General features: G+C 34.0%; 1 protein-coding gene across 1 annotated transcript; it reads left to right on the forward strand.

Annotated features, from left to right (window-relative positions):
* Positions 1 to 436: 436 nt before the first annotated feature.
* SYT4 (synaptotagmin 4) lies at positions 437 to 10,310 on the forward strand. Its single transcript, XM_007172781.3, has 4 exons — positions 437 to 689; positions 3,543 to 4,357; positions 6,057 to 6,177; positions 7,574 to 10,310. Exons 1-4 carry the CDS (start codon positions 656 to 658, stop codon positions 7,879 to 7,881), a joined length of 1,278 nt encoding a protein of 425 aa, XP_007172843.2. The 5' UTR covers positions 437 to 655; the 3' UTR covers positions 7,882 to 10,310.
* Positions 10,311 to 19,916: the final 9,606 nt, after the last annotated feature.

Consider the following 19,916-nt stretch of genomic DNA (forward strand, 5'->3'; position numbering starts at 1 on the left):
GTGAGTTTTTTTCTAATATAAGTATAATATATCAAACAAAAATTTAAATAGCAAGAAAATATAGATTTGCATTTTACAGTGGATCACTGATGCAGAAATTTCTCTCTTTTTACTCTTTCCTCAAATCGCCTCTGTAAATTATATTATTCTGATAACATAGACACATTTTTACTGATCTAGATGATCAGATTTTATATCAGGAATTGACATTGATGAGTTTCGAGACATCTCTATGTACCTCTGAGCCCTCACAGAATAGCAAACGTAGTCCAACAGTTAAAATAATTGATGAATGTGTGTTGAATTCTCAGGAGGGAAGGAAAGAAGAAAGAATGAAGGGCAGAGGAGAGACTTGGAGGAGGGAGGTGCTGATTTCAACCCTGTAGCGTCAGGATTGCGTCAATTCGGGTTTCAGCCACCTCTAGAGTCTCGGAGACAAGCGTCTGAAGAGCCAAAACAGGAAGAGGGGTGGCAAATCACTGTGCGAGGGCGAGTGGACCGCCCTCTTTGCCTCCTCCCTATTCCAGGCTTAGGTCCCCTGTGCTTTGCGCCGTTGTTTTCAGCATTAGGAAAAGCCCTGTCGCTTCACATCCAGGCAAGTGAACCAAGCTAGGGAGTTTCCGTTCAGCACCTCGGACAGAATACGCAGCAAAAAATGGCTCCGATCGCTACCAGCCGGGAAGAATTTGGTAAGCAAGTTACTCCGCTTATAACTGCGGTTGTTCCTTAAATACTCTGGGGTGAGGTGTGTGTGTGTGTGTGTGTGTGTGTGTGTGTGTGCGCGCGCGCGTGTGCGTGTGTGTGTTCGCGGGATGTTGAGCATAAATTTCCCAGGTAGGAAAATGAGAACTGTTAAAGGGCAATAGTGGCTTATCTCTGTGGTTTCTCCCTTCCTTGATATCGTTCTCCTTAAAATTGCTTTCTGCCAGGGCGATTTTACATCCAAGAAGTTCCTAATCATTCAGGTAGCCCTGTAAATTGCAGCGCGCGCTAAGTAAAGAGGTCTGTTTGCTTGTTGGTTTCATTAATTCTGCAGGTGATTTTTATTTGTACGCAAACCTGTATTTAACTTATTGGGGGAAGCCAGATGTTTCTGTGATTACATAAGGGTTTGATCTTGGTATAAAATAACTTGAACATTGGGCATTTAGGCTGTATATTTTATTGCAGAGTGTACCATAACGTATTTTTTTCTCTGCTATGTTTTTCTTGTATCCTTGAAATATGTTGCTAGCGAAAGACACAGAATCCTATGATACTAGGGTTAAAGGGATATTCAAAATTAACTAGCTGAGCCCATTCCATTTCACAGGTGAGGTAACTGGAGCCCAGAGAGATAAGGGAAATGTTGCAAGTCAGTTAGCTAAAAGCTACTGGAAACTATACTTAGGACTTATATTTTCCTGTTCAATTTCCCTTTTCCTATACCAGATTTTTAGCACCATTGCTCTCCCCTTTTTCAGTAAAAAAAAGAAAAGGAAAAAAAATCAGATGTACTTCTTCAAATAGAAAAGTAGTATTTTTAGGTCCCATTATATTCCAAAGGCAAGAGATTTGAGTTTTACTTTACATGTATTTGGAAATATCAGGGAATTTGTAGAAGTTTGTTATGAAACTGAGTGAAATGACTGAGATCTTTGCTCTCATAAGCTTAGGAGCTTAACAGTAGAGAATACACAGGGAGTAGATGAGCCCTACTATATTATATTGAATATTTTGCCATTAGACATAAATATTAAATACAGAAAATTTGTGATATTATATTCAGAAATGAATTTCACAGCTGTCCATTTGAGTGATTGAGTTTATATTGTTGTGATATGATATGTATTCCCAATTTCTGATTTGAAATCAGAAAAATATTTGAATACTGAGGAATTTTCAGAGGCTATGTTAGTTAAAAATATGTTCTAGTGTTGGCATTGTTTATTTAGGAAAAAAATATTTTCTATTCCTTTTTAAAAAATTATTCTTCCTGCATTGACTAAAGAATCAAGAATAGTTCATGACTTTGCTTTTGCTCCCTGGCCTTGGATTGTTAGGTAGTCCAGGAGTGTTTTTTTTTTTTTTTTTTTTCTCCACACAAAGACTTAAATAGAAGGAAAAATTGAAAAGCTGGTACTAAGTTTAGCTGATGATCTTTAGCTCTCACCTCATTCTTCTTCTGTAGCATTCCCTGTTTTTTCTATCTGGGAAATTCAAAGTTCACCTTTACACAATTCAGTTATTTGATATAATTAAACTACAGAATTTTTTATTGTTGTATTTGCTTTTTTATGTTATTAGGCATTTTTGCTCTTGTCATTTCTTAATCTTATATTATTTGAGTTCAGTTTTGTGATTATGAAGTAGATAGGCAGAAGTTTGGGGGATTGTGGAGGGGAGAAACAAAAGATTGTTCTTTCAGGGTTAGTTAAACAAGCCTTAACCCTTCCCTGACTGGAACTTTTAACTTTATTATTCACTATTTGGGATTAAAAAATAGACTGGAATGGAGCTAAAATCAGATATTATTACATTAATTATATTAGTTTTGATTATATTAAACATTGACTCAACTGATGCAATGTGTCCAGATATAGTAATACTGCTTTTACTTACACAGTGTTACTTATTATTTGTTGGAGAATATACTTACATATGGAACAGGATGAGCTTCATGCATAATCAGTGTTACCTAATGTCAATAATTTAACATGCCCTCATTCAAGGAACAAATGCCAGTTTCAATTTGATTGCCATTTACCATGTGGAAATGTGCTAGGAAAAAAATCAGTTATGGATAAAATTGAACTCTAAATTATCTCTACGCACTCTTCTCATTACATGTTAAAGAATGATAATTCATTTATAACCATTGTTTGGGTTTTATCCTATTTAGGTAATTAATTTGTACTTTGGATAATTCAGTGTTTGAAGAATTTTGGGTCAGCATATGAGTTTGTAGTCTTATAAGTTGTATACTATTAATAAACTGTTCATATATTTTTGTTCTTTTTTCCCTAATGTGTGTACATTTCTTTTACCACTGTTCTGTAATTTGGATGGAAATTATTAATGACTTTGTGACAATTGCAGATAATTTTCCATAATTTCTGTCAGTATTTGAAGAATATGCACTTAGAGCTACATAGTAAGAATTGGTACTTCTGGAAACCCTCAAAATGTCAATGAAAACATAATGAAATTAGTACTGACTCATTATGCTGTAGTTGACTCATGTTATCTGAGAAAACGAAGGTAGGTGAGGGTCATTTAGCATTCTCCCATCCCTGGCCCAAGCCCAGTTTCATCTTTCCATTTTATTTGTAAAAAATTACTACAATGAAGGATTTTCTATCTTACTGCATTTATTATTTATGTGTTATATATGTGTTTATTCCTGAAAGTGACATGAAATAGGTACATAATTCACCCAGAACAGTTGGAAAGCAATTCAATTTGTACAACCTACAGCAACTGCCAGCTTTAGGATGCTTTTCAAATAGGGTGTCTCCAACTCTGCCCAATTAATGCATGTTATTGGTCATTTGATTTTTCAGATGAAATTCCCACAGTGGTGGGGATCTTCAGTGCATTTGGCCTGGTCTTCACAGTCTCTCTGTTTGCATGGATCTGCTGTCAGAGAAAATCATCCAAATCTAACAAGACTCCTCCATATAAGTTTGTGCATGTGCTAAAGGGAGTTGATATTTACCCTGAAAACCTAAACAGCAAAAAGAAGTTTGGAGCAGATGAGAAAAATGAAGTAAAGAATAAACCAGCTGGGCCAAATAATTCTTTGCGTCTTGATCTTGAGAAGAGAGATCTAAATGGCAATTTTCCCAAAACAAACCTCAAAGCTGGCAGTCCTTCTGATGTGGAGAATGTGACCCCAAAGCTCTTTTCAGAAGGGGAAAAAGAGGCAGTTTCCCCTGATAGCTTAAAGTCCAGCACTTCTCTTACTTCAGATGAGAAACAAGAGAAGCTGGGAACCCTCTTCTTCTCCTTAGAGTATAACTTTGAGAAGAAAGCATTTGTGGTAAATATTAAAGAAGCCCGTGGCTTGCCAGCCATGGATGAGCTGTCGATGACCTCTGATCCATACATCAAAATGATGATTCTCCCAGAGAAGAAGCATAAAGTGAAAACCAGAGTTCTGAGAAAGACCTTGGACCCAGCTTTTGATGAGACCTTTACATTCTATGGAATACCCTACACCCAGATCCAAGAGTTGGCCTTGCACTTTACAATCTTGAGTTTTGACAGGTTTTCAAGAGATGATATAATTGGAGAAGTCCTTATTCCTCTCACAGGAATTGAATTAACTGATGGAAAAAAGTTAATGAACAGAGAGATTATCAAGAGAAATGTTAGGGTAATTCATTTTTAGTGCTTAACATATTTATAAACAATCTTTTTGTAGCTTTTTTGTATCTAGGGGATTTTTATTAAAATGATGTCTTATACATATCATCTTTACGATGTTTAACTATTATTAATCATAATCAAATGAGGAGCAGGGGGATAGAGTAGATGAAAGAAATTTTAACCCACCACTGAAATGCGTAAAGTATCTTAATGATATAAAATAAAGAGGAACCCTTTATGGATTTATTTAAATATTTATATAAATATTTTTATTAATTTCTGTCACAAGTATTTTGACTACAATTGCCACTAAAATGCAGACAAATATTTCTTACTCATAAGAAAGTTAAAAATATATTTCAATGTCAACATAATTGAATTTGAAATTCAAATTGAAATTGAAAATTAAGTCAGTTCATTTTGAATATTTGAAGTTCTAGTTACTTTTCATAGAATTGCTTTTTAAGGAAGAGATATCTCATTATATTGAATTACAAATATTCACCTTTATGTTGTATAACAGGAAGTGAGTTACTCTGCCTTTACAGTTATGCTACTTTGGTAGTTCTGGAATTATTAGAAAATGATAAGACATCAATTAATCAAATTTAAATGTATTTTCCCTTTAAATATGGAGCTCATTTGATTCCAATTGTTGTATTTCAGAATAACTGGTGTCTATAAAGCATAATTTTATAGAATACCATAAAGTTTGTTTTGACCACATCCTCACCTTTTTCTGTTGAAATTAATGAAAGTCAAGATCCAGAAATATTAAGTAGTTTGAGTCACCTGTTTAGTGGCACAGTGGGAATAAAGATTTGTTCCCTACTCTTATTCTTCTTGGAGTGCTTATTCATACAGTTATCCCATGTCAGCTTTTATATAAATATATATTGAAGTTTTAGGAGCTCTGGGCAACCATCATTCTTAGTTATACCAAGTTTACTTTTTGTTACTTTCAGTTAGAACTTGTACTTTGAGTTCTTGGTCATCTTATCTAATGTTAAAGTAAAAATTAAACCTAAGTGTTATGCAAAGAAAAAACCTATGATACTGTTCAAAGACAAAGCATTAAATATTCTGAATCAATTCTCTCCAATACTTAATTCATTCCTTGGATTAAAAGAGGACTCTGGGTGGGGTGGGGGAAGAGAATTTTAACTCCATCAGTCCTCTGGGCTAAGAGAGTGGTGGCTGTCAGACTAAATTTCAGGTTTTCTGAATTTAAATTCTAATAATGTCTGAGCTAAAGAATTTGAAATCAAATCAAACTTAACATGAGTAATTTTACCATATACAGATCCATTCAAATAATTAGATAATTTTCATTACCATTAATAACTTCAAAAAATGGAGAGTTAATTAAAAAGCAAAAACTAAAAATACCTCTGTGTAAGATACATTTTAAATATCCCCCTTTAAAACATTTCTAGTAATGGGTGTGGCTAACTCATTAGGAATTTTAACATTCTGTAGTACCTAAAAAGACCACAAGATGGCAGGTAGTTGTTTTAGAAGGTGATGGTACTGCACAAAAGCTTTTAGTTACTCTTTGATTCTTTAGCATATTAAAGTAAAATAAGTAGGAAAATTACAGTTAAATAACAATGCTATTATAGTGCTTTAAAAATGTTAATATAAGTATAAATTTCAAAACTAATGAATAATAAAAACATATTTATATCATATCTCTCTTTGTTTAGAAGTCTTCAGGACGTGGTGAGTTACTGATCTCTCTCTGCTATCAGTCCATCACAAATACTCTCACTGTGGTTGTTTTAAAAGCTCGGCACCTGCCTAAATCTGATGTATCTGGACTTTCAGGTAAGAATGCTTTTGAAAAATGCAGGCTCAGTGTAGAAATGAGCAATATATTAGGCAAAATAGTTAATAACTAACATTGGACTATGATTTAGATTCACCTTTTATTCACAATCACAAGTTATGTGATTGTTTTTCTGTTTCTCATTTTATGGTATAAAAGTGTGAGCCAAGGCCATTATCAAGAAGAAGAAAACTGCATAGTTCTAAGATCCAAAACAAAGCTAGTATGTGATAGATGTCGGACTGAATGGAGTTGAAGCAGAAAGCAGTAATAAATGCAGAAGTGAGGCCATTGCCAAAAACACAGTGATGGAAATAAAATTAAGTTTTAGGAAAAGTTCTTAATTTTACTATTTTAAATGAGCCTGCCTACCCTTACATTTCTATTATTTTTATTATCTTTCCTTTAATTCCTTATGTGTCTGGTGTCTGCTTTAAGAATTAGCTTTTAGTTTTGTGACTAATTTTTACTAAAAAAACAAACAAACAAAAAATAAAACTTTGCTGTATAGTACAATGAGAAAGAGCACAGGACCTATGGTTTAAAACGATCTGAGTTCAAATCCTAACCCTTCCATTTCTTAGCATAGTAACATTGGGTATGTTTCTTAAACTCTATACAAACTGGATATAATAGTACTTACCTTAAAGGGGATTATGAGGTCTGGAAATATATATTTCATTAATTATCATCCAATGCTATTATTAGTTGTAGTTTTATTATTAGATAATGGAGGTTAAAAGCATGGTCTTAAAGATTTAGGTTAGGAAGTTAAAATGAACTCATGCAACCAGAAAAGGGCAAAATAATATAATTAAATGTGTGATAAAGTAGTATGATCTTAAAATTCACAGGATACAGGTGACACAGGAAAGATCAATACTGGGTAACAGGAAACAAACACAGCAAGTGGTTAAAGAACCACAAAAATTTAAAGCCAAAAAAGGCATTGCCATTGTGAATTCTAAATGCACATTCCCCCATTCAAAAGAGAAAGCAACACATGCTCAGAGAATTAGTGAGATTTATCCAAAGTCATACAACTCAGTAAGGATAGATGCTGTGTGCTATTTTTTCCTTCTATTCCATTCTCTGGAATGAATTATTAGTAATCAGAATGTGTCATTAGAACATTCTATTTTCTTCCCCTTTATGCTATCTCTTCATCCTTCCATTACAGTTCTTTCCCGTCCTCCACTATCTCTTATGTTGTACATTCATACTTATTTTCAATTTATTGACAATAGAGAAGCCAAGCTTTATCCATGTTTTCACTTTGTTCTGACTCATTTTCATAATAATCACATTTTATTAGCATCTCTAAGGCACCATTATCTTGAGATCGGCTTTCCTGCCAAGTTTTGTCAATACAATGTGTGTTGTTTCCCATTGCAGATCCCTATGTCAAAGTGAACCTGTACCATGCCAAAAAGAGAATATCCAAAAAGAAGACGCATGTGAAGAAATGCACCCCCAACGCAGTGTTCAATGAACTGTTTGTCTTTGACATTCCCTGTGAGGGTCTTGAAGAGATAAGTGTTGAATTTCTGGTTTTGGATTCTGAAAGGGGATCCCGAAATGAGGTGATTGGGCGGTTGGTCCTGGGAGCAGCAGCAGAAGGAGCCAGTGGAGAACACTGGAAGGAGATTTGTGACTATCCCAGGAGGCAAATTGCCAAGTGGCATGTGCTCTGTGATGGTTAGCATCCTAGCCGTGATGAGTTGGAACTTAATGATTTTTACTAGGCAAGGAGAAATTTTCTTTCTTTTTTTTTTCTGATACATGATTGCAAGCTTATGAAAGCTTTTTTGTTGTTGTTGTTAGAAATGGATTGAATTATCAGACCAGAAAGTAACTGTAAATGTGTGTTATGATAATTTACTCTTTATTAGAGAAGTTGGATAAATTTTCATAAGATATTCAATTTCCCCTGCAGGTTACCAGTTATATAAATAATAGTAGCCAAGCATTTTAGGAATACTGCTCTGCATTCCTGAGTTATGGCTGTGGTGATGATCTCATTGGAACATGTCGCTGGAAGTCAGTGTGGTTGTTAGGATTTAGAAATGAAAAGCATGTCTTCTCTTATGAAAATTAATCCATTGTTAATCAACTGGGAAAATCAATTTTTCTTTAAACCCAAAGATATTAAAGAAATGTTCTCTAAATTGTTTTATTATGTCATGTGCAAATGGTTGTCCTGCATATAAAAGTATATGATTATTTCTTTTTGGTCTGTAATTATTTGACACAATTTTATCATAAGAAGGGTAAGTTAGGTTTGTTGGAAAAAAAAAAAAAACAGTCAACAAAATGAGAAATCATTTTATCAAAGGGCTGAGTTGAGAATACTATAGCTGAAATATGCTTTCCCCTCTCTAAGTTTACATGTGAGTCAAAAATAAAATATAATCTCACATAAGAACCATGGCCTTGAATTATTCACTGCTTGTGACAAATGTCAATGTGGCCTAAGAAAGCCCTATATACTTTTTTGAAGTTGCTGAGTTAGCTAGTGGGTAAAGAAATAAACTTCAGTGAGAAATCCAGTTAGAAATGCCATTTTCTTATAGGAAATATGTATAGTATGCAAGTGTACATTCAAGGTTATCCCTTGAACACAGAAAGGGCATGGGTAACCAAGTCTTCATTCAGCTTGTTCTCCCCCAGAGAGGACTAAGCTACTATTTGAAAAGAAATGAAGACAAAAAAGTTGTGAAGTTGTAATCATTGCTGGATAGAAAGTGTTACTTAACCCAACAAACTAATAAAAAATAGTTACACGGCAAGCCTAATATACTTTATATATGTTCATACATAATATATTTAGGCTGTCAAATTAGCACAAGTATGTTTCACTGTCTTTTCTAGGCTAATTTGTCTGTTGTCTGTTGACCAGTTTATAAACCTGTATCTTATACCACTTTCCAGTGCCAGGGCTCTGAAATTCATTGAAAATCCATTAAACCGTGTGATTATTTGGAAAGAATTTACTTGAGGTAATGTCACTGTATTTGAGTTTTTAGAAAAGTATGAGTGAAACTCAGGTACAGTTGAATTTTAAATATGCAAGTTAGAAAAGAAGTCTACTGAAAAACTTACATTTTGAGTCAGGTTTTGTGTCAGTGTTCTAGCAGTTTTTGAGAATGTGTTTGATACCACAGTGTTTGTAAAATCTATGACAATGCATTTTCAAAACAAGTTATACATGCTTTTTATGATTATGCCTAATGTAAAGAAAATGTTTTACACTCTATATACAAAGATTGAAATCAACCTCTCTTCTTGTGCTTTAAGATGATTTGGGGATTAAACAAGAATATTCTCCAATCATCATCTTCATGTCATCACAAAGTCAACTCACAGCATCTTGGTCCACTCAGTATTTCTGTGAAAGCAATGTGAAATGAATTGTAGTCAGTATATGGTTTGGGGGAGTCATATGGCCTTTTAATGTTTGTATATTTGGTATCATTGGTCAAGGAATATAATATATTTTGGAGCTCTGAAACATTGTAAGAAGTCAACCCTAAGTATCCTTCAGAGCTTCTAGAAGTTAATGATGGTACCAAGCAAAGTATTGTTGTTGGAGGAGGGTGATTTTTTTTTTTTTTAGGAGAACAATGAAACCAACAACAAATAATTACAAAATTACAATAACTAATTTGTAAATAGTTTTTAGTTCTTAAAATTTAAAGTGTTTTTCGATGTGAAAAGTTGAGTAAAACTATTTGCAACTGCTGTAAAGAAAAGAAAGAAGAAAAACTAGAAAGGAATTGAAACAGGCAGGGGCATAGTGATCTCATCATCTTCTGAAAATTGTACTGTTTTATATTGTATTACAATATCTGTGTGAATATCTTGAATTCTGTTACACATTCTGCCCTGTATTAAACATGTAAATTAACTGTTTGTCTGAATAGTCAATCTAACCACCCTAATGGGGAGGTATCCATATTTGAAGAACTGTGTAACTCAGTAACTGATTTGTTCTGATGTTGTAACTTAATAGAAGTGATTTGGGAGGAAGCATGGTATATGAGATGGTGTCTGTTCTTTCGTGCCAGCTCTGTATGATGTTTGTAAGATCATGTTATAAGACATGAATAAATGGCTGCTTTTGACCAACCCATTCAACTTAAAGTTTTCTGTTAATGGATTCTCTTATTCCTTTCTAAGCTCTCGAGTTTCCTTAATGGATCATCTGGCATATATTAAGAAACATAAAGATTCAGCACCAAGATCTTCCACATATCTTGTTGTATTTTGCTTAATCCTCATAACACTCATCCAGGAAAGATATTATCCCTATTCAGAAGCAAAACCTGAGACTCAAGGAGCATTGGCAATTGACTCAAGTACACACGGATGGTATGTGAAAAGATTTCATTGCATACCTCACTCTTCTCTCTATACCAGGCCACTCTCCTCCAGGGATCCTCATCAATTGGCTCTGCTAGATTCTTAAAATGGTTCATGCCCACATTCTTGGACTTCCCCTTTCTATATTGTGGTCACTTTTCCATATTTTATTTACCATTTTTAAAAACATCTTTATTGGATTATAATTGCTTTACAATTGTGTGTTAGTTTACCATTTTCACCATTTTCCATCACAACTTTTAATTTACTCTTCCTTTTATTGTCTTTCATGATCTTCTTTCTCACTTTAGTCTCTTTCATTACCTATTTTATATTACTGTCTTTTATTTTCTTTTTCATTTTTCCTATATCCTTTCATTGGATAGATTTATTTACTAAAATGGAGTTGAAATGGAAGTCTTTATTTCTTCTTAAAGATGTAGGGAAAAAAGACCCAGAACATCTACAATGTTTCCATCAGACACCAGCTAAGGTAAATGGGAACTATGGGATCCACCACCAGGAGGATCAGCCATTTTTTACAGCACTAATCTGTATGGATGTGTTCTGTATTATCACACTTGGCAAAACAACCTTGTAAATGGAATACAACCAAAATCTGCTGCCATTGTATTTTTGTTTTAAACCATATTAATTGTATTAAGAGTGTGCACAGGTATGTTAAAAGAGTTGGTCATTACATCTAAGTGCTTAAATATATTTTAGACCTCCTTGCCAAAAGCAACCAGAGACACTGAAGAGATCTTCTAAGGGGATTAGTCATTAGGGAAATGCTAATTAAAACCACAATGAGATACCACTGCACACCTTATTACAATGGCTAAAATCAAAAAGTTTGAACATGACAAGTGTTGGTGATTTGGAGGAATCCTCCTACACTGATCTCCTACACTGCTGGTGGGAATACCAAATGTATAGCTGCTTTGAGAAACAAGTAGTCAGTTTCTTAAAAAGTTAAATATACAACTACCAAATGACCCAGTCATTCCACCTCTAGGCATTTACCTAAGAGAAAAGAAAGCATGCATTTGCACAAAGACTCATGCATTAATTTTCATAGAAGTTTTTTTTGTAGTAGCTAAAAACTGGATTCAACCTAAATGTTCAACAACAGGAAAATGGATAAATAAATTGTGTTGTATCCATAGAATAGAATACTACTTAACAATAAAAAATGAATAAACAATTGATACATGTAACAACATATATGCTTACAATAATTATGCTGAGTGAAGGAAGCTAGTTATTTCCCCCTGGAACCTCCAAAATGTAGAGTATATAATGTATGATTTAATTTATCGGAAATGTTTGAAAATGCAAACTTATCTGTAGTGATAATAAGCAGATCAGTGTTTGCTTGCGATTGGAGTAGGGAGTCTGGACATGTGTGAGTGAGCGAGATTAAAAGGGAATTGTAGGAAAGTTTTGGGGGGAATGGATGTGTTCATTTTCTTGATTGTGATGATGTTTCCACGGGTATATTCATGTATCAAAATTTTTCAAATTGGGCACTTTAAGTGTGTACAGTTTATTATATGCAAATTATACCTCAATAAAGCTGTTAAGGAAAAAATGTATAAGATAGAAACTATTTATAACATTTTTTTAGAAAAAGAAATAACAATACTAACATTATTACCAGCGATATTTTTCTGAAAATTAAAAAAAATTTTACATGTGTTGGGAGCAGTTCTCTTTTTCTTAATGTACATTTCCCCATGAATGTATAGTTGGATGACTGCTTTTTAAAGTCTTTTGTGATGGTTTCTGTGTAATTATGCCACCAACTCATTCAAGTAGAATTTTTGATTGCTTCTATTTTTAAGAAATTGATTTTTGAATTTAATTTTGATTTATAGTTATATGAAATATTATATTTTATAAAAATAAATTTACAAAACAAAATATATTAACAGAAGCCCATCTATTTCTACACTCAACTATTCCCTCCTCTCCCATACATAATGACATTTAAGTTTTAGGTTAATTCTTCTCATTTTTAATATAAATATATGTAGATATATTCACATTTTTCTGTGTATCAGATGAACAAAAGCATGTTATACAATATATCATGGATATCATTCTCCAGCTGCATATATAGTCCTTATTCATTTGTACAGCTCTATAGTACTCCTTTGCAGCATTACTTTTAACAGGTTATTTGGGAAGAAGTATTTACTCTCCCATTGTAAGATAAGGCCCTTATAAATGAAAAATGTGTGTTTTATTGATCTTTACATTTTCACTAGTAGCTAGGTTGTACATAGTAAACTCAATAAATATTTCTTTAAATCAAATTTAATTGATTATTAGTTGGGAAAGCATTGTGAAAACCACAATTGTTCAAGAATAGCAGTAGAAAAAAATGTTCCAAATATATAAAATAATTTTTTGTTGTTGTTGTTATTTTGATGTATAGTAGTCCCCCTTCCCCAGGGAATACTTTCCAAGACACTCAGTGGATGCCGAATCCTATATATACTATGTTTTATTCCTATACATACCTACCTATGATAAAGTTTAACTTATAAATTAGGCATAGTACAAGATTAATAACAATAATTAATAATAAAATAAAACAATTATAACAATAATTGTAATAAAAGTTACCTGAATGTGGTCTTTCTCTGACTTGAATGATCTTATTTTACCATACTCACCCTTATTCTTGTGATGTGATAAAATACCTACATGATAAGATGAAGTGAGATGAATGACAGCTATTATTGACCTTCTGAAGATATGTCAGAAGGAGGATCATATGCTTTGAGTGATCCTGGATCACTGAGCTATGACAATGTCAATGGTTGGATGTCAGGAACAGATGATGTGAAAAGTTGGGAATGCTGGGCAGGATGGAGCTTGATGGTGTGAGATTTCATCACATTACTCAGAACAGGGCACAATTTAAAACTTATAAACTGTTTATTTCTGGAATTTTCCATTTAATATTTTCTGGCTTTGGTTGACTGAGGGTAACTGAAACCAAGGAGAGTGAAACTGCAGATAAGGGGGGGGGGGCTACTGTAATTCATACTATACTAGAAGCTATAGAAGTCCAATGTGCTATACATATAATAGATATCCCAAACTTTTTCAAATTAGTTTTGGGGTGAACTGTGTTTCACTGTTTGTTTCTTAAAATTGGATTTATACTCCAGCTTTTAGCATTAAGCTAGTACTAAAGTGATTCTGTATTCCTTGACAGGATGTCATCTGAGGTTAAGGAAAGATCATTTAAAAGCAACTAAGAGAAATGCCTATTTAAGTCTTCTGTCCATTTTTAGATTGGGCTGTTTGTTTTGATGATATTCAGCTGAATGAGCTGTTTGTAAATTTTGGAGACTAATCCCTTTTCGGTCACATCATTTGGGAATATTTTCTCCCATTCTGTGGGTTGTCTTTTTGTTTTGTTTATTATTTCCTTTGCTGTGAAAAAAATTTTGGGTTCAATTAGGTCCCATTTGTTTTTTTGTTTTTGTTTTTATTTCCATTAGTCTGGGAGATGGATTGAAAAAGATCTTGCTGCGATTTCTGTCAGAGAGTGTTCTGCTTATGTTTTCCTCTAGGAGTTTTATAATATCTGGTCTTACATTGAGGTCTTTAATCCATTTTGAGCTTATTTTTGTGCATGGTGTTAAAGAATGTTCTAATTCATTTTTTTACATGTAGCTGTCCAGTTTTCCCAGCACCACTATTTGAAGGGACTGTCTTTCCACCACTGTATAGTCTTGCCTCCTTTGTCATAGATTACTTGACCATAGGTGTGTGGGTTTATTTCTGGGCTTTCTATCCTGTGCCATTGATCTATGTGTCTATTTTTGTGCCAGTATCTTATTATTTTGATGACCGTAGCTTTGTAGTATAGTCTGAAGTCAGGGAGTATGATTCCTCCGGCTCTGTTTTTCTTCCTTGAGATTACTTTGGCTATTCAGGGTCTTTTGTGTCTCCATACAAATTTTAAATTTTGTTGTTCTAATTTTGTGAAAAAATGCCATTGGTAATTTGATAGGAATAGCACTAAATCTGTAGATTTCCTTGGGTAATATAGTCATTTTGACAATAGTCATTCTTCCAATCCAAGAACATTGTATATCTTTCCATCTGTTTGTGTCATCTTCCGTTTATTTCATCAGCATCTCACAGTTTTTGGAGTGCAGGTCTTTTGTCTCCTTAGGTAGGTGTTTTATTCTTTTTGATGCAATGGTAAATGAGATTGTCTCTTGAATTTCTCTTTCTGACCTTTTAATGTTAAAGTATAGAAATGCAACAGATTTCTGTATATTGAGAAAGAAATATCATATGATATCACTTGTATGTGAAATCTAAAAAGAAATGATACAAATGAAGTTTATTTACAAAATAGAAACACACTCACCAACTTAGAGAATGAACTTATGGTTACCAGGGGGGTTGGTGGGGGGATGCAAATAGTTAGGGATTTGGGGATTGACATGTACACACTGCTATATTTAAAATGAATAACCAACAAGGACTTACTGTATAGCAGAGGGAACTCTGTTCAATAATATATGACAACCTAAATAGGAAAATAATTTGAAAAAGAATAGATACATGTATATGTATAACTAAATCACTTTGTTGTACACCTGAAACTAACACAACATTGTTAATCAACTATACTCCAATATAAAATAAAAAGTTAAAAAAATAAAAACAAAAGCAACTAAGATATGAATTTGACTTGAAAATTTACTGTGGAGGATTTGAAATTTAACATTGAGGTTATATAGCACACATGAAATATGACCACTGAAATGCTGAAGTTCATCTAAGCAAAAGATTTTTAAGGGCATAGAATTACCAAGGGACCTATTTAGATGGCCGGCACAAAGTCATGTAGAGAGCAATTGGGAAATCACAGCAAGCAAGTAGATGTCCAGGTCTACACCTCAAATGTCCACATGGCTCAGGGAGAGAAGGCAAGAGCACAATGAAAGTATTGCTTCAGTCTCGGTTACATTCATAGGTCACATAATTTCAGCAGAAAATCCATAAAGACAAAAGACCTTTGTGAAATAGGTTGAGTTCTCAACCTCAAATTGCTCCCCTGGCCTAGGTTGCAGATAATAGTGATGATGCTAGTGATGCTAGTGTTCTATTACCTCTAGTACTAACAACCACCGCCTTGGAATTACTTGCCTAAAGTTTATATGCCCTCTTGATGGGGAAACCTCCTGTAATAGGCATTGCTCTATCCCCAGTATCTGTTCATGGTGGAAGGTAACTCTAACATTTATTGGATTGAAATTTAAAATTTAATAATATAATGCATTTTCTAATTGAGATCATCTCATTTAATGTGCAGCACAACCCAAATTATAAGAAATATTCCTCTAGTTCTATGGATGATAAAGATAAATTTCAGATTTTTATCTCATTTAAAACCACACAATTGAAGATGGAATGGAATTTAGGGCCTCTTGAATATAAAGTCCCTACTGTGTGTATGGCATCACACTGACCTGATTTAAGCTGGCAGAGAACAATGTGCTTTGCTTCTTTCACTCCCAGTTCTTATAATAAGTCAGACCTCTGGCAAATACAGAAAATACTAGGAAATTATGGTTGAATTAACTCCTCAGGTTTGTTTTAGTTTTTTATTTTTTTATTTTTTTAACACAGATCATATAACAAGTAAATAGTAACAAAAATTTCCTCCCTGACCAAACTTTAATTAGGCTCCTATGAGGGCTCTTCTTCTTCTAGGCCTCAACCTTCACCTGCCAAGGCCAGTTTTAGCAAAGGATCCTGCTAAGTTGATTTATCAAGAATCCTCCCCCACTCTTGATAGATGATCAAGTTTCCTATCCCCCAACCCACCCTTGATATCTAAGTCCTTGGCCTGCCTTTAGCAAAAATTCTGTTAAGCCAGTTAACCAAGAATCTGTCTACCCTTGATACCTAATGAAGTTCATTTTAGTAATATTCCATCCACTGACCCTTCCCTCTTCTGATTGATTATAATCAGTTGTCTTTGCCATATCCTAATTGAGTTCTTTCTCTCCCTCTCCCCTATTGCAACAGTTTTGAGTAAAATCTTTCTTGCTATGTTTAACAAGCATCAGATTGGCTTTTATTTAATAATGGTAGAACCTGGAACTGAATATGTGTGAGTTTTCCACTAAAAGTTTTTAAGAACTACTGCCTACTTCTCTGAACATTCATGTTTGAGAGTTTGATACAGAAATGCCCACTTGATGTCATCTTGAATACCAATCCAGTGGTCATGACTATATGGAAAATCATGTTGAGGTGGATTATGAGGGTAAATCATGGCTTACAAGAAAACTGATGGACTTGATTATCTATGCACTGGGAACTATTTTCCCTAGCTTAAAGGAGACATTTCTATTTAGTCCCTGGTAAGTAAAATTCCATACTTCTTGATTTTGTGTTGGTAAAATGTGAATTGATTAAATTGCTTTATTTATTAAGTCAACTTCTCTCTCACATAAGATGATATTTTCATTATCCCTCTGTGTTAATGGATTAAAAAAAAAACGTGAGATTTATATTGAGTCTCCCTGGTTTGAATTTTGACTTCATCTCTTACCTAACCCTAACCCTAACCCTAACTTGTTTTGATGTGTGAGGATTGTTTGTTATTAAATATTTCTGTATCAATTTCTTTCTCTAAAAAAAGGGCTGGTAATAATTCTTCCATAACAAAATGTCCAGATTGCATAGAAGGATAGTGGGGAGAGTGATCAATTTTGTGTGGTGATGGTTTTTTAGAAAATGTGTATTGAAATTTTTTGAATCCAAAAAAGCCCAAAATAACATTTTAGTAATTTAAACTGCAAGGTTTTAAAAATAGGTATTGATACCTCTTACTAATTTAACTGTTTCTAGAAAACAGAGAAAAAGTATTTTGAATTAGGAAAATTCCAAACCATTCATGATGGGGACATGGCATGAATGATGAGGAGATTAGATGGGGTACAGGGGACAAGTAGACAATACCAACTGTATGAAAAATGCTTTATTTTTAAAAAATAAAATTAGGGACTTCCCTGGTGGTGCAGTGGTTAAGAATCCACCTGCCAATGTTGGGGACACGGATTCCAGCCCTGGTCCAGGAACATATAACATGCTGCGGAGCAATTAAGCCCATGTGCCACAACTACTGAGCCTGTGCTCTAGAGCCCATGAGACACAACTACTGAGCTTGCATGCCACAACTACTGAAGCCCACGTGCTTAGAGCCCGTGCTCTGCAACAAGAAGCCACTGCAATGAGAAACCCATGCACCGCAACAAAGAGTAGCCCCCCTCGCTAGAGAACAACTAGAGAAAGCCCGTGTGCAGCAATGAAGACCCAACACAGCCAAAAATCAATCAATCTTAAAAAAATAAAAATAAAAGATGAAATTAATTAAAAACTAAAATTAGAAAAACGTTTTGTTGAAGAGTAATTGAAACTACAATTGTATTTGGTTAACCTACTTTATTGCTATGCTATGCAGCTCTGCCTTCATCATGCATATTAATATACACATGCAAAATCTTGGGTGCTTTGCATACACCTAAGTATAAAACATGTTATTAAGAGCAAAAGTAAAATTTTCAACTTTATTAAGTTTCAAAAGCCATAAAAGGAATTATACTAAGGCTAGAATATTTGTAAAGATGAACATTACTTAGTATCATTATTTTAGCATATAATTTTATTCAAATAATTATAAATGAAACAAACAATGCAACTTAAAGAATTATACAGTGACAATACATAGATTTGCACTCTGAGGAATATATTTAAAAAGATGGATGGTATATTAGTTTGTTAGGACTGCTGTAATAAATATCACAGCTTGGCTGCCTTAAACAAGAGATATTTTTATTTCTCATAATTTTGGAGGCTAGGAGTCCAAGATGAAGGTGTGTTCAGGGTTGATTTCTTCTAAGGCCTCTCTCCTTGGCTTGTGAATGGCTGTCTTCTTCCAGTGTCCTCACCTGGTCTTCATTGTGTGCATTCTGCTTCCTCATCTCCTCTTGCAAGGACATTAGTTATATTGAATTATATAACCATATAAACTCATTTACCTTAATCATCTCTCTAAAGGTCTTATCTCCAAATATGGTCATATTCTGAGGTACTGGGGATTAGTACTTCGGCATATGCATTTTGGGGAGGAGAGGCACAATTTAGTATGAATAGGTGGAGAGGAAGTGAGAGAGAGAGAAAGAAATTTATTTCCCGAAATGCTTACTGAAAAGATATTTTATATTCAATAAAGGACTTTCAGATACCACATTAATATCAAGACGTTTCTTACTCTATCTGTTCCTCTCTTTGAAGTATGTGGGCAACAGTGTTTGTTTAGTTACTCCCAAAGCCAGACACAGCTACAGTCATGTTTGTCCAGAGAGAGAAAGTTGTAAATATTATAACTTCTTTCTGAAGACATATTTTGTGGGAAGAAACTAGTAAGAAGTATTTCACTATTATTGGTATATATAATAAAAATTTTAGTAACAGAAAAAAGAAAATGCAAATATCATGCTAGTTGGCTTTTTCACTACTGAAAAAAAAAACAAAAACAAAAATAAAAAACTAGACATTCCAAGAACTATAGACCAGATTTTTGCTTGAAACTGATAATGAATTTGCTATAAAATATGAAAAAATCATGTTCATAATTTTTTCATGTTATCATAGAAATATGTTCACTGAAAAAATTATAAACAGGCAGTGTGAAACAGAGCTGCATTGTGATAGGGCTGGCAGTTAGGATATCAAGGTTCCAATCTATGCTTTACTCTTAACATGGGGAAATCAATTTTCTTCTAATATTTTAAGGTTCTATAATTCTGTACAACCCAGGATAACTTAGTTTTTTTTTTTAAGGAATTCTTTTATTTTTTTAAATTAATTAATTATTTATTTATTTTTGGCTGTGTTGGGTCTTCGTTTCTATGCGAGGGCTTTCTCCAGTTGTGGCAAGCGGGGACCACTCTTCATCGCGGTGCATGGGCCTCTCACTATCGTGGCCTCTCTTGTTGCAGAGCACAGGCTCCAGATGCGCAGGCTCCGTAGTTGTGGCTCACGGGCCCAGTCGCTCCATGGCATGTGGGATCCTCCCAAACCAGGGCTCGAACCCGTGTCCCCTGCATTGGCAGGCAGACTCCCAACCACTGCGCCACCAGGGAAGCCTGATAACTTAGTTTTATTGTGATCTCATTTAGTCATTTAACAACTCTGGTCAATTCAATTTATCCACATTTTTCAGGAAGGACTATCTGGATCTAAAAGACAATAGAGAAATTTCAAGCAACAATGTTAAAACAAAGACATAATTTGGTCAATATGGATCTTTTTTTCCTTCAGT

Source organism: Balaenoptera acutorostrata, chromosome 13 (assembly GCF_949987535.1).
Source record: "Balaenoptera acutorostrata chromosome 13, mBalAcu1.1, whole genome shotgun sequence".
Lineage (NCBI taxonomy): Eukaryota > Metazoa > Chordata > Mammalia > Artiodactyla > Balaenopteridae > Balaenoptera > Balaenoptera acutorostrata.

Excerpts from the sequence above, each read along its gene's own strand:
- SYT4 (XM_007172781.3), top strand. The coding sequence starts at position 656 with ATGGCTCCGATCGCTACCAGCCGGGAAGAATTTG. Across the intron at positions 690-3,542 it reads TACCAGCCGGGAAGAATTTG|ATGAAATTCCCACAGTGGTG; the intron begins GTAAGCAAGTTA and ends TTGATTTTTCAG. Across the intron at positions 4,358-6,056 it reads TTATCAAGAGAAATGTTAGG|AAGTCTTCAGGACGTGGTGA; the intron begins GTAATTCATTTT and ends CTCTTTGTTTAG.